This window comes from Thermobia domestica, chromosome 6, assembly GCF_964235325.1.
Source record: "Thermobia domestica chromosome 6, izTheDome1.hap1.1, whole genome shotgun sequence".
Taxonomy (NCBI): domain Eukaryota; kingdom Metazoa; phylum Arthropoda; class Insecta; order Zygentoma; family Lepismatidae; genus Thermobia; species Thermobia domestica.
In genome coordinates, this window is record NC_137459.1 from 18,113,191 (window position 1) to 18,127,883 (window position 14,693).

A 14,693-nucleotide genomic window follows, 5' to 3' on the forward strand; every position below is an offset into this window, starting at 1 on the left:
CTCGAACAGAATTCACACCATATAATGCGTTTGTGTGTATGTGGAGGGTATGCTATTATTAATTTTGAAGGTCGTCAAACAACACAATTTGTAGCTGTGTGGGACAAGTTGGTGTTTGCAATGTCAGTAGTACCCCGCAATCTCCTGTTGTGCAATTACTTGGCTTCGAGTGTAACCTGTAATGAGGCTGTGAGAGACCGCTTAGTTATTCCCTAGAATTGCCTGTACTGTGAGTCATGTGCCAAAGGTCGGTCGGTAATGTACTAAATTGCAGGAAGAAGGTTCCCACCGCAGGAATACCCCGCTATGCATCGGGGAGCGCTTGGAAAGAAGGATAGTTCAGGCCGCCGTAACTAATCACACGGCGACCGCCAGTGAAGTTTACCGGCCACCGTGGCCTTCTGTGTAAGTGCATGAACACTGAAGTTTGAGGTAGTTAGTTCTACGTTCACGCATTCTTCTTACACTATTCTGAGATTCACTCGTCACAATGCCAATCGGAATGAGCGGAAAAATCGAGCGTGCGTTTGCACTTCTTGTTTTTGTAGTGGAAGTGGGTTATAAGTAGAGGCACGAGTTTTTCGTAATGTGTGATAAAACGAAATGCGTCAGAATTAAGTAATTTTCAGTTATTAATTTAAAAATGCTAGTTTTCAGCTCACTGAACGGTATAACGTGGTATGAACGGTGAATTTGGGTGATTTCGATACGGCTATAGAGAACTTGTTGCGCTTTAGCTATCACCATCGCAGCGGGATGGGGAGTTTAGAAGTGATAATTGCTTGAAGTTTGTTGTAAATGCAGTTACATGTGTGTGGCTTCCAACAAGCCGTGCCAATTCTGAAAGTTTTTTCAAATATGGACTGATAAGTTATAAATGTACAACAGTGGAGGAGGAATGTGTGGAAACATGTAACATGCTTATGTTTAATGCTTAAATTAACTTGGGCCTATATGTTTTCAGAAGACAAGAAAACTTTCCTACTCGTAGTAAATTTAATTATTGATTTTCCTTCAGTTTGATTTAAAAAAATCTATAAGTGAAATTTACAATGTCAAGTGAAATATTCAATGTGTTATCTTTTTAGGTTATTAATGATTTATATCTTTATTGATCTATAAATAAAAGGAACAGTTGTAAAAAATGTCATGGAATATCTTTTCCACGATAGTTACAAAATGCGAAACTTTATTTGGAAAATGCGACGAAACGCGAAATTTTCAAATTCTTAGTGCGAAAAATGCATGCCTCTAGTTATAAGTTAAACATCGAGCTGAGCTCTAGCCTTAATTTAGCGGAATATGACTAATGCGTCATATCATGACGTCCTTACGTTAATCTGTCCTCCGACCTTACGTGGACACTGCGGGACTTCACCTTCAGCAGGATAATACCCATCCCCATACCACTGCGCAGGCAATCTGGCCTGCTTAGCTTTTGGACTTAAACTCTGGCAACTACCATCTTCCAGCTACTCAAATATCTAAAGCGAGCGTGAGATAACACGTACGATATTTGGACACACTTGTTTGATTCCTTTTATTAACAATACTATGAATTATAATGGTGTCAGATTATAAGGTTCTATAAAGTAGTGAATCTATATAGTATTGAGAATTGTCGTTGATACTGGAGGCGTTCAGTCTCCAAATTGATTTTACCTAATTATTAAATGCTTCATTATTTTTAAATTCTAAAATTTCGCGACCAGGTTGGGACTGTGGGACTGCGCGACACAGATTGGGAACCACTGTTCTAGATATTTTGAATGTGTACAACCAACTAACCCAAATAACTGATTATATTACCACTCGGGGTGATTTACGTGATAATAAGGGTAGTATCTATCATATGTTTCTTGAACACAGTGTATAGCAGATTCAGGATGTACCGCGGGCGCCATCACTTAAAGTCAACGCGGTCAAATCATCCTCAGGCAGCTTCAAAGGAATCAGAACACCATTGAAGTAACTCACCTGTTTCTTCGTTATATGAGAGGATATTCTAACAAGTCGTTCTGCGTTGTTGAGAGTGATCTTCCGAATGACCTGCTGGCAAAGAAAGCGATGTACAAACTTTAAAGACGTTCTTCGACCTTTGTAGCTTCATATTTTGATATCTAATATATTGGATTACTTTAAAATGACTACTTCAGTGTGTGTCGTATTGTTTTTTTATGGCAATGATTCTGTTACTATGAATACGTATTAGCATCTCCATTTTCATATAAATTTAACGATAAGAAAAATTCGTCCTGTTGATACCATACTCGTGCCATTTATAGCTTGTTTGGAGTGTTATTTACAGGTGCGGTTAGGGTAAATTTACTGAACCGCGGAACTGTATCCTTTTTTCATATTTGATCCTGAAAAACTTACCCTACGTAACTTGAATATTTTTAGAAGTGTTCTGTCAAGAAAAAATAATAAAAAGCACGGGCAATTGCACTAAACTTTCTGCTCCAAGTTCTTAAATCATGGTATGCTCAAGTTATTACTAAACTATTCGGCACTATTCTGCGACATGCTGATGATACATTAGTCTCCCGTAAACCTCTGCCGGTGAATTCCAACCGCTGTTTCATATTTTGCCCACAAAAATCCAATAACTGAGCGAACTTCTTCGCGAGACCAGTTTTCCAAACGAGTCGCTATTTGTGTGTACCTATAACTAGCACCGTAGGTAGCGGGTAGTTGAAACTACACACTTGTCAACTCCATGTATTACATTTATCTCAGACTCCTCACTCCTCTATAACAGACGAAATTCCAGAAGTATCAGCCTTCGAACCTTAGTTTCTAATCCTTCCTCGTATATCAGGGTTTACACTGACCTTGAAAGTATACCGAGAGTTACAGAGATTACTACATTTCACAGAAGTTTATTATTATTATTATCATTATTATTATTATTATTATTATTATTATTATTATCATTATTATCATTATCATCATCATTATTATTATTATCATTATCATCATCATTATTATTATTATCATTATCATCACCATCATCATTATTATTATTATTATTATTATTATAGCTGCTCACGTAAGATATGAACACCTGAAAGAGTAGAGACAAATTCAAAGCCTTAAAAAATATAATTATCTCTAAAAAAAAATATAGATGCTTGAGGATTGCTGAAAGGTGTTGTTTTCCAGCTTTGGAAAAAAATAAATATTTAAATATCCAGATAGTGACGTGGAATGACCGTTTTGTTTCTAAATCTGTTACATTTTCGGCATTCATTGACGCAGAAATTGCATTAATTTGAATCAGTTGCCATGCTTAAAATCCTGTACTCGCCAGTGAATATAGCACTTCAGTCAGGTCAGTTAAACTACTCTTGTCATTTGCTATTTCGGCAATTATTTGTTTCGAATTCGGACACATTAATTTTAGAATTGAATAACAAAATTGTTCAAATTGCAGTAGTACTGTACTTTCATTCTTGTTAAGAGAACACACATACATCGGCAGGAGCAAAGTAAAACAGTCTTTGTTCTCACTGAACTCACTTTCGGGTACTTAAGTTTCTCAAGTATTTCATGTAAAATTTTAAAGTATTTTGTCAGAGTTGGCTGGTTTTCAAAAAAAAAAAAAAAAAAAACTGGTTTAAACAAACAAACAAAAATAAAACTAAAATGCTTTAAATCGTATGAACTTCATGGTGACGTTTCCATATGTCATATCATCTGCATTACTTTTATCTCCTTTTCACCTTTTAATTAAGGCGTCCCATGTTCAATTCTTGGTCTAACCACAACCCTTCTTTTAAATGTAAACCAAGTAGCGGTTCCGATGTTACTTTAAGCAAAAGTCTTCTCCCTAATAAACCTCGGTATTACATAATGATGTTACGCCTAAACACACGAAAGGAAACCAATTTGTATGCCTGAATGTGTTGTTTTATTAAGAAGCCACGCTTGCTTAAATATATTGATAGAAATTGCGAGATTTATCGACTGCCTATGTAGCTTCCAACATTAGCTCGGATTGGGCTTCCAGTTTTACTTTCATTGAGTGATATCTACATACTAAATTTGTAATTTAATACTTCAGTTTTAGCGTACTGATTATGATACGTTGACCATAAAATTTTACATGCCAAGCAATATCGGATCTTTCTGTTATTGCTTTTGCATTTAAAGTAATAACAGGATTTTCCCAATGGCTAAGGCGGGAGTTTCCCGATTTATATATAATTCTGTATAATGGTTTCATTTGTGCAACTGTTTATTTTTTTGTCCTTCTGAAATGACTCTTGACAATTAACAAGTATGTCAAGATCAGTACAGCGTCTTTTTATCAGGAGTCCTTCGTGAGTGAGTCGGCAGACTCATTGGATTTGTGGCCAATTAATCCCGCTTTCGAGTCCAAATGGAGAACACTTTCTCTCGGATGTAAGCCGAGAAGCGGTTTGGATTCCGCTTTAAGCTTATGTGAACCCTCCCAGCACAACACCTTCTGCACAATAACACGAAGGCGAAACACTTATTTGTGTCCACATGTAATATAAATACATAGAGCAAATTATTTAAACAAAACAAAAAAAAAAAAAACTGGTTTAAACAAAAAAATTTTTTTTTCAATAAAAAACATGGTTTTTGCCAATCCTGATTTATGTTGTAAATAGGTTTTAAAGGATGTAATTGGTTATATGAAATGTCATTACATCGGATTTTTTTTTCTTTTCAGCAAATAATACGTGGTTTATTCCTTCTGTGAAGGGCGACATTCCACCAGGATGTGCTGCCTATGGGTTTGTAGTAGATGGAACGAGGATTTTGGTCTTCGGTGGAATGGTTGACTATGGGAAATATTCAAACGAGTTATACGAACTACAAGTAAGTTGGTTTACAAAATATTACCTACAGTGAAATTGTTGCTTTGAGGGAATCCTTAGTGGAAATCGTGAATATACTTACTGTCATTGCAGTAGATAGAAATTTAGAATTACCATTAACCTTTTCAACATGCACGGCAGTGCGTGGCAGCCAAGTTTCGCGAAGAAGATACGTCAGAAATAAAAACTGGCCTGCACTCTTGTAAGCATGTTATACACGAACAAGAGCTTTGAGTAAAATCGCCGATTTCGAGGTTTTAAAAAAAAAAAAAAAAAAGTTTAGAATTAAAGGAGATATCCGAGAGATGTGCTCATATACCAGATCTCTCATTCGAGTACTGGACTACTAAAATATGCTCTTTTCAGGCTCACTGATTCTCTGATCAAATTGATTAGGTACTTTCCAATAGAATAGAGACGTGAAACTTCATAAAGGGCTTCTATCTTAAGCTCGGAACAGTCGAAGCAAATAAACCTATAAGCTAGAATGTTATACTTGATCAATGCAGAGGTATATACCTACTTTTGGGTCACCCTGTATATATATGATTCCTGACATCAAAATAAGACAAAAAAATATAGACCATTGTGGGTGCACAAATGCTTCCTTTCGGAGCTATAGGCTGTCGAAAAAATGAAATTTGAAGGTTCATAGCTCCAAAACTATGGGACCTTTCTTAGTCGGGTCAAGACTTTACTTACGAACTAATATGTGACCTATCCAAATATTCAAGTTTAAAACCCTGCGATACTTCCGCAACAATTTTTATAGAAGTAGTTGTTGAGTTCTTAATATTACATGCTCGTAGCCAAACTCCCTCTATAAAAATTGCTTCGTGAGTACCTTGGATTCTGAAACAAGTATTTTTGGATAGTACACATATTAGTTCCTAAGTGAAGTCTTGACCCGACTACGGTAGATTCCATAGTTTTGAAGCTATGGACCTTTACATTCATTTTTTCATGTTTTCGGCAGTCTATAACTCCGAAAGGAAGCATTTGTGCACCCAGGTTGGTCTATACATTTTGTCTTATTTTGGTGTCAGGAATCACCTCCCAAACGTTGTCGGTGTTGTTTTGAAACACCCTGTATTTAAATATGTACTGCAGTAAGGGTGGTGGTTCGAAACCCAGACAAGAATAACTTCTAATCCTCATGAAGTGTCAAGGAAAATGATGTTGACGAACCTGCTGGTGCTTGAGTGTGGTGGGTTTGGGAGTACCACTAGGCTTAGGGCTGAAATGTTCCGGACCTGAAACTAGGAACTTGGTGTATTCGAATATGTTAGCCACCTCGCGCCAAGTTCCAATGTTGGGAGCGCGGTGGCTCAGTGGTAGTGTTCACCTCCGATGCTTGGGGTCCCTCGTTCGATCCTACCTTGCGCCGTGTGTACTTTGTGGTGCACAAACACCGTGCTCGTGGGTTTTTTTGGGGGTTCTCCCGCTTCCCCCACTTTCTTAATTTCACTATTTCATTCATTTCTCATCATCGTCTCCTTTAGCCTAACCGGCATAACCATGGGACGTTAAACTTAGATTTCATTTAATTTTTTCCAAGTTGAATGTTCGTTTCAGATGCAGTGACCAAGGAACTTGGCTCATCCATCCTCATCTCAACACTGAGGCTGACGAACTTGGCTGCACTTTTTTGCACCTCTGGTGTTTTTGTTCAGATAAATTATATATATTACTAGCTGAATCTGCACTCTCAACACAGCGTATCATTCGTAAATGAGCATGAATCTCCTTGCCATTCCTTACATCTGTACATGTCCCTTTACAGACCAAAGTTAAAGACGTCGTGGTAAAAATCGTAAAGGATACTATAAAAAGGAGATTGTCTATTTTTTCAATATCTCGGACCGTTTGCAAGATTTGAGCCTACTTCCGGTAGTAGCAAGTTTCTAATTCATGTATAAGAAGTGTATTCTTTCTTCTTGCATGCAGTATGTAATAAGCAAATGCATTACATACACAATTATGTCAGTTATATATGGTGTTCATTGGGCAAAACACTCCACAAATAAAGATTCATCGTAGACTGGAGGAATGATTATCCTTCCTTTTTCATTATTATTTGGCCATGAAACAAACCTGTGATATATACAACCCGAATATACAACTATGTGGTGTTGGAATTATAATGCGTAGGATATGGCGCTTTAGTTTTTTTTTTTTTTTTTTTAAATTTCAACACTTCCAGTGTAACCGTAAAAATGTAATAAAGAAATAATGGCGATGTTTTTTAAATATTCAATTAGAACTGGAGAATTACGCAAAATTTGCAATCGATCAGTGAAGACGACATCTTTCTAGAGCCTATAGTTTCCAAGATCTTATTGTCGAAAGGATTGGCCACAAACATCTATCTATTAAAATGCTACAATAGCAATAAAGACGCCTGAACTCCAACCTCTAACTTTGGATTTCAAACCTTTGATTTACGGTTATTTGTGGTTTCATGTTTATAACAAAGACAAATATTTTAAAGTATGTGTACTTTAAATAAATTATTTATAGGTCTTTTTCATCAAGTTTATCCTTTTAAATTATTGTTCAAATACTTTGCGTTTTAATAAGTCATCTCCAATATAAATGCAAGGGTCGCGGTGGCTCAGTGGTAGAGCGTTCACTTCTGGTGCTTGGGGTCCTGGGTTCAAACCCTGCTCCAGCCAAGTGAACTTTCTGGTGGACAAACACCGTGAGCGTGGGTTTTCTCGGGGTTCTTCCGTTTCCTCCCACTCTCTTCATTCCACCATTTCATTCATCTCTCATCATCAGTCTCCTTTAGCCTAACCGGCATAAACGTGGGACGTAAAACTCAAATTTCATTTCATTTTATTCTTTCCAATATAAATGCAAATGAATTGTGCTGCCATCTTTTTTAAGTATAGGTTTGTAGACGTTTATGTTTGTGATCAATCCTTTCGACAGTGAGATCTCGGAAACTACAGGCTCTTGAAAGATGACGTTTACACTGATCGATTGCAAATTTTGCGTAGATTGTCCAGTTTTAACTGAATATTTAAAAAAACATGGCCACTATTTCTTCATTACATATTTCCGGCTACACTGGAAGTGTTAAAATTAAAAAAAAAAAAAAAAAAAGCATCATACCTACTCATTATACATTCCAACACCACATAATTGCATACGCGGGTTGCATATCTTTCAGGTGTTTGTTTCATGGCCAAATGTAATGAAAAGCGAAGGATAACCATTTCTCCAGTCTAAGTTGATTTTTTATTGTTTGGAGCGTTTTGCCCAATGAACACCATATATGACTGACATTACAATTGATTGTATGTGTAATGTATTAGCTTATTTTAAAATATATAAAACGATAACCATGCCTGTTATTCTGTATGGTGCGAAACATGGTCGCTTATTCGGAAGGAAGAACATAGATTGAAAGTATTTGAGAATAAGATCTTGAGACGAATATTTGGATCCAAGAGAAACGGGAATAGGGAATGGCGGAATCTTCATAACGAGGTACTACATAATTTATACGGTTTACCCAACATTGTTAGGGTCATCAAATCTAGGATGCTCAGGTGGGTAAGTCATGTAGCCAGGATGGAAGAAGGAAGGAACGCTTTCAAAATCTTAATTGGAAGACCAGCCGGAAAACGACCATTAGGAAGACCTTGGCGTAGATGGGAGGACAATATTAAGATGGATCTCGCAGAAATAGGAATACAAAGTAGAAACTGGATCCAATTGGCTAAGGATAGAAGTTAGAAGTCAGTAGAGCTTTTGTGAACGCAGCATTGAACCTCCGGGTTCCATAGGGTATAGAGTTAGTTTATGTATTTGCTTATTACATACTGCATGCAAGAAGAAAGAAAACACTGATCATACAGAATTAAAAACTCCAACTGGAAGTAGGCTCAAATTGTGCAAATGGTGCGAGATATGAAAATAAGTAATCGAAAAAAAATCTCCCCTTTACGGTATTTCTTGCCAATTTTTATCAAGACGTCTTTCACTTGTCTTGGAAAGGAATATGTACAGATGTGAGGAATAAGGAGATTCACGCTCATATATGAATGATGCGCTGTGTAGAGAGCGCAGGTTCAGCTAGTATAGTTTAAAAGAACTCCAAAGATGGCAGCACAGTTCATTTGCATTGATTTTGGAGAAGGCTTATTAAAATACTAAGGCTTTGAACAATAATTTTAAAACATAAACTTTATGAAAAAGATGTATTTAAATAATTTATTTAAAGTACACGCACTTAAAATGTTTGTCTCTGTTAAACGTGAAATCACACATAACCGTAAATGAAAGATTTGAAAGCCAAAGTTTAGCTTTTTGCAGCATTTTAATAGATAGATTTTTAGCAGGGTTGGCAAAAACCAAGTTTTTTATTGAAAAAAACGAAAAACCTGTTTTTTTGTTTTAACTTTTTTGTTTAAAGCAGTTTTTTTTAAATAGTTGCAGCATTTTAATAGATAGATTTTTAGCAGGGTTGGCAAAAACCAAGTTTTTTATTGAAAAAAACGAAAAACCTGTTTTTTTGTTTTAACTTTTTTGTTTAAAGCAGTTTTTTTAAAATAATTTGCTCTATGTATTTATGTTACAAATGAACAAAAATAAATTTGTTTCACCGTGGTGTTGTTATGCAACAACGGGGTTATGTTGGAAGGGGTCATATGAGCTTAGGACGAAATCCAAACCGCTTTTCTTACATCCGTGAGAAATTGTCCTCCATTTGGACTCGAAACCGGAACTTACTGTCCGCAAATGATATGAGTCTGCCGACTCACTCACGAAGGACTCTGATAAAAATAGGTTGTACTGATCTTTACTTACTTTTTAATATAATTGTCCAGAGTCTTTTCAGAAAGACAAAAAGATAAACAATTTTACAAGTGAAACCATTATACAGAATTACATATGGACAATTTCAAAATAGTGCAGAGCACAGAAGAACTAATTTAGTACAAGTTAGTTCACTACAACTTGTATTAGTCCAAGTTAAAGAAATACGACGACTTAATTTGCATATCAGTAAGAAAAGGAATAAAGATACGAATTATTTGAGTCCACTTTGGCTCTGACCCATTTATACATAAATAGATACCAAAGATACTTCTGATTTCAATAAATGCCTCTCGTGGGGTTTGTATGACCCTTCCCTCCTCCCGAAAAGTACTACATTTCGATGTATTTTATCAATAATAAACATTATTAAAGCGAAACAATATTTAGAATTTTTCTTTGATTGCAATTGCGAAACAATAACAACAAACTATAAAAAAAATCAAAAGGAACATTTATAAAATTAAAAAAAAATGCTTTTGTAGTAATCTCTTTGAGTAATTAATGGGGAATTTAGGTCTGAATATAATACGAATAATATGTGGGAGTGAAACGTGATAACCCACAAATGTGTGTTTATCAAGATTTTACGACCGATTTTTGGTTTAAACCAGTTGGTTGTTTTTGAAAAAAAACCTGCTGGTTTCATCCAGCCAACCCTGAATTTTAGTATATTGGGTAGTGTCTTCATTAAGAAAGAACCTATAAAACTAGCTTTCTTCAAGCATGGAAGCATTGAAGAACGGTACGTATGGATTCACGCATTTTCTGCGTAGACATAACGGGTGTTGACGTCATAACTTAAGAAAATGAACACCACCCGGAATCTGAAACCGTGCCACACTTACGAAGGATTAAGCAGTATTTTACCTCGGATACATGAAGTATTACTTTGTAAAGGTTTGTTTTTCACCGTCGTTTCACATTTGTTTTAATATGAGTAAATAAGACAAACACAGGCACAAGTTCTATCTATAAACCTGTTATTTTTCCACCTGTAAATAGTAAAATAAAATAGATATAAACGTAGAGTGTAGTGAAGTGTATTTATTTTTTTTTTTTTTTTTTTTTTTTTTTTTTTTTTTTTAAGGCTAGCAGATGGGAATGGAAAAGGTTAAAACCGAAACCACCAAAACATGGCTCGCCTCCTTGCCCACGATTGGGACATAGTTTCACATTAATTGGAAATCGAGTGTTTCTGTTTGGTGGATTAGCCAATGATAGTGATGATCCAAAGAATAATATACCCAGGTAAGGAAAATTTAGAAAATACTATATTTTAATATTCGTGTTGCCGCACTGTGTGTCTGGGAGTCAGTTTGTAAGTTTGCTTATCGAAATTATGATGTGATTAGGGAAGGGACCATCTACTCCATCAGTACTGCTATTAACTCTACATCGGATGCATGTTTTCCGAATTAAGTGATTTTCACACAGAATAGTCCTTAGCTATTCCTGGCAGATATCATTCATGCATTTTTCTTACGTAGGCGCGTCCTGCTACAACAAGTGGCACTGTTACTAAAGATGAAGAATTATAATAAAAATAGTAGGTTTGATTGTACGTATACAGTGCCCGTTTTTATCTCTTAACTTAAGCAGCTAAAAGATTTTGTGCAACAATGTTGCCAATTTGTTGTAATACATATATCATTTATAGTTTTCAGTGGTTAAATGTGGCGGTCTGCTCTGTGACTCAGTAGTGGTAGTGGGGTGAGTAGAGGCGTGGACACGTCTATCCAAGCTAGCTTGTTTGGGTAGCACTCCAGAGCCTTATATTATAGAATATCCGAAGTTCAAATTCATGACGTCAATTGTATGTTTTCGTTATGGCATTCATAAATTAAAAAGCGATAGTTGTTTCTTTCGTTAACTTAATAAAGAAGTAGTTTTCAGCGTGACTCTTTCGACTGGTGTTCATTTCAGTACTATTGACCCCTGTATTAACAAAAATACCACGAGTAGAACAGTTTCAGAATATATTTTTTAGAAGTTTTCCAGTAGTATGACGGAAAACTGTAAGCGATCTGTCTAAAGTGAGACACAACTCACTAATGCCAAGTCCTGACGACAAGGACCTACGACTTTGAAATAACAAAGGATGATGAACAGATTTCTGCTTTAGCTGGTGATTCTAAATGCAGCAGTTATGGTATCAGTTACGTATAATGACATGAATATAACAAGTAGATAGATGTGGTTCCTGTAAGAATTAAGGGTATACGTGAAATATGTAGTTAAGTGTTTTGTAAGTGTAGTCAGTTCAGGGCGACTTTGCCGTGATGTAAACATCCCCTTAATGTAGATCGTTGATTTTGACGCAAGCTAAAAGTTAGAATTTTTGTGAGTATTTCATGAACCTTGACGTTTAATTATCTGTTATTCTACTAGAGGGATGTTAAAGACTACTAACAGTACCAGTGCCATTCGTAATCCTCATGACTTGGAAATTTAAAAATAAAATAAAAAATAGTATATCATTTCTAGCTTTTAACATTTTTTAAAGTTTGCAGAAGTCAGAGAACAATGTTACTGTGATCTACAAAAGTCCAGCTTTGTAAGCTGTCTTGCATTTGCTTGTGAAGTTAGTTATGACATTATAGAGAAGAGTCATATTTCATAATAATATTAAAGAAATATTAAGCTTCCGTAGCAGGAAGTTAAGTGTTCCTTTTTTTTTTTTTTTTTCTTCACGTCTTTATGTAGAGAAAGGTAGGCGGAATGATTATCCGTGGCCGTTTTATGATATTTTTCAGGGATAGACCACGATTGTTTATACCTCTATTGTTTGTTTGTATGTATATCTATCTATCTATCTATCTCTCTCTCTCTCTATATATATATATATAATCAACGTTAATTTTCATGTTTTGTACAAAGCGCACATTCATATAAATGAAAATAGTGCGACATGCACTATTTGCTTTAGGTAAAACCATTATATTATATTAACTTGAAATATAAATATTTCGTAGGAATAATCTTGATTGGCGTTGACAGAATAGAATAAACATCACGTATCGATCTCATCTGCAAATTCAAACTATGAATCATCCAAATTTCATGAAATAATGGGATGAATTGTTGCTAGCGAGGTACAAATAGCTTTCATAGCTGTGTTGTATGTAAGTATGACAGCATTTTGTGTACTTATCATGCGTTTATTTTATTTTATTTATTTTTAATGTTTTATTTCAGGTATCTAAACGATTTGTACATTTTGGAACTCCGCTCGAATTCTACAGTAGCATGGGAAGTGCCAACGACTTATGGTCAACCTCCTCCCCCAAGAGAATCGCACACAGGAGTTGCTTATGTTGATAAAGAAGCAGGGAAAGGAAAACTCGTGATATATGGAGGCATGAGTGGAAGGAAATTAGGTGACCTGTGGTTCTTGGATATAGGTGAGTTTGATTGCTGCTGGTGGTAATAATAGTAAAAATTGCTAATATAGACTGTAGTCATCTCCCTTAGATGTGTTGAAATGTCATCTGGACAATATTAAGAAATAGCAAGTATGGATAATAAAAGTATACAAATAGACTTGCATTGAATGGCACAGATTAGTTGTTAAAATCCAAATAATTCATTATTCAAATATTCGAATAATAGATTCTTCTAATATTCATAATTCAAACAAAATTCATTATTTGATTAATTGTTCTAATACAAGGTGTGACCAAAAAGTACGGTGATTGTAGTTACACAGTGCCATCTATCGACGTTATATCCATTTCAACTAGTAAGCCCGGTAGCCTAAACCTTTGGTATAGTTATTGTAGAGTTGGAACGAGTTGTGACATGTTAGTTGGTTTCCAGAGGCAGAAGAGTGAGGACGTGTTAAGAGTGTCTGTGTCATGTCAACATTAAGTTTTATTCTAAGCTGCAAAAAAGTGTCAAAGAAGCTTACGAAATGTCAAAATGAGTGTATGGCAATGAAGGGATGGCATTGAACATTATTCACAAGTGATATGATCGATTCAAATCGGCAAATAGGCGGTTGAAAAATAGCAACGATCGGGACGCCCTTCGCCGTCAAAAACAGATGAAAACGTACAAAAAGTGGCAGAAATGATTCGTTCAAACAGGCGAATGACTATTCGAGAGCTTTCCGAAGAACTACGTAAACATCTCGTATAAGTCTGTGAAAAGCATTTTAACCGGCAATTAACTGGACAAATGGCTTTCTTTCTTCACCACGAAAACGCACCGTGCCACACCTTGCTTTTGATTCGCGAGTTTTTGGCTGAAAAAATATTTGTTTGTCCACATCCGCCTTCCTCACCGGATTTAATACCATAAGACTTCTAGCTAACTAACTAACTAACTAACTAACTAACTCTATGGCCTATGGAACCCGGAGGTTCAGTGCCGCGTTCACAAAAGCTCTCCACTGACTTCTATCCTTAGCTAACTGCATCCAGTTTCTACTTTGTATTCCTATCTCTGCGAGACCCATCTTAATATTATCCTCCCATCTGCGCCTAGGTCTTCCTAATGGTCGTTTTCCTATGGGTCTTCCAGTCAAGACTTTGAAATCGTTTCTACTTTCTTCCATTCTAGCTACATGGCCTGCCCACCTAAGCCTCCTAGACTTGACGACCCTAACAATGTTGGGTAAACCGTATAAACTATGTAGTTCCTCGTTATGAAGTTTCCGCCATTCCCCATTCTCGTTCCTCTTGGGTCCGAATATTCTTCTCAGGATCTTGTTTTCAAATACTTTCAGTCTATGTTCTTCCCTCAGAGTAAGTGACCATGTTTCGCAACCATACAGAACAACAGGCATTATTATCGTTTTATATAATTTAAGCTTCGAATTCTTCGACAGAATTCGCGAAGACAAGAGATTTTGAACCGAATAGTAACACGAATTACCTGCTTTTAGTCGACATTTAATTTCTTTGTGAATATGATTTTCGTCTGTTAATATTGATCCTAAATATTTGAAAGTATCCACTTTATCAAAAGTATTATTTAATATTTTAACGCCTCCACAATTTGCCGTATTACGGT

General features: G+C 35.9%; 1 protein-coding gene across 4 annotated transcripts in view; it reads left to right on the plus strand.

Moving 5' to 3' along the window:
• Nucleotides 1–14,693, plus strand: part of LOC145687860 (uncharacterized) — a 103,963-nt gene that overhangs the window by 15,209 nt on the left and 74,061 nt on the right. For all 4 annotated transcript variants that reach the window (XM_081761351.1, XM_081761352.1, XM_081761353.1 and 1 more), the window contains 3 exons: nt 4,703–4,851; nt 10,768–10,928; nt 12,876–13,081. In XM_081761351.1, the coding sequence (XP_081617477.1) occupies nt 4,703–4,851; nt 10,768–10,928; nt 12,876–13,081 (516 nt within the window). The remainder of the gene's footprint in view (nt 1–4,702; nt 4,852–10,767; nt 10,929–12,875; nt 13,082–14,693) is intronic.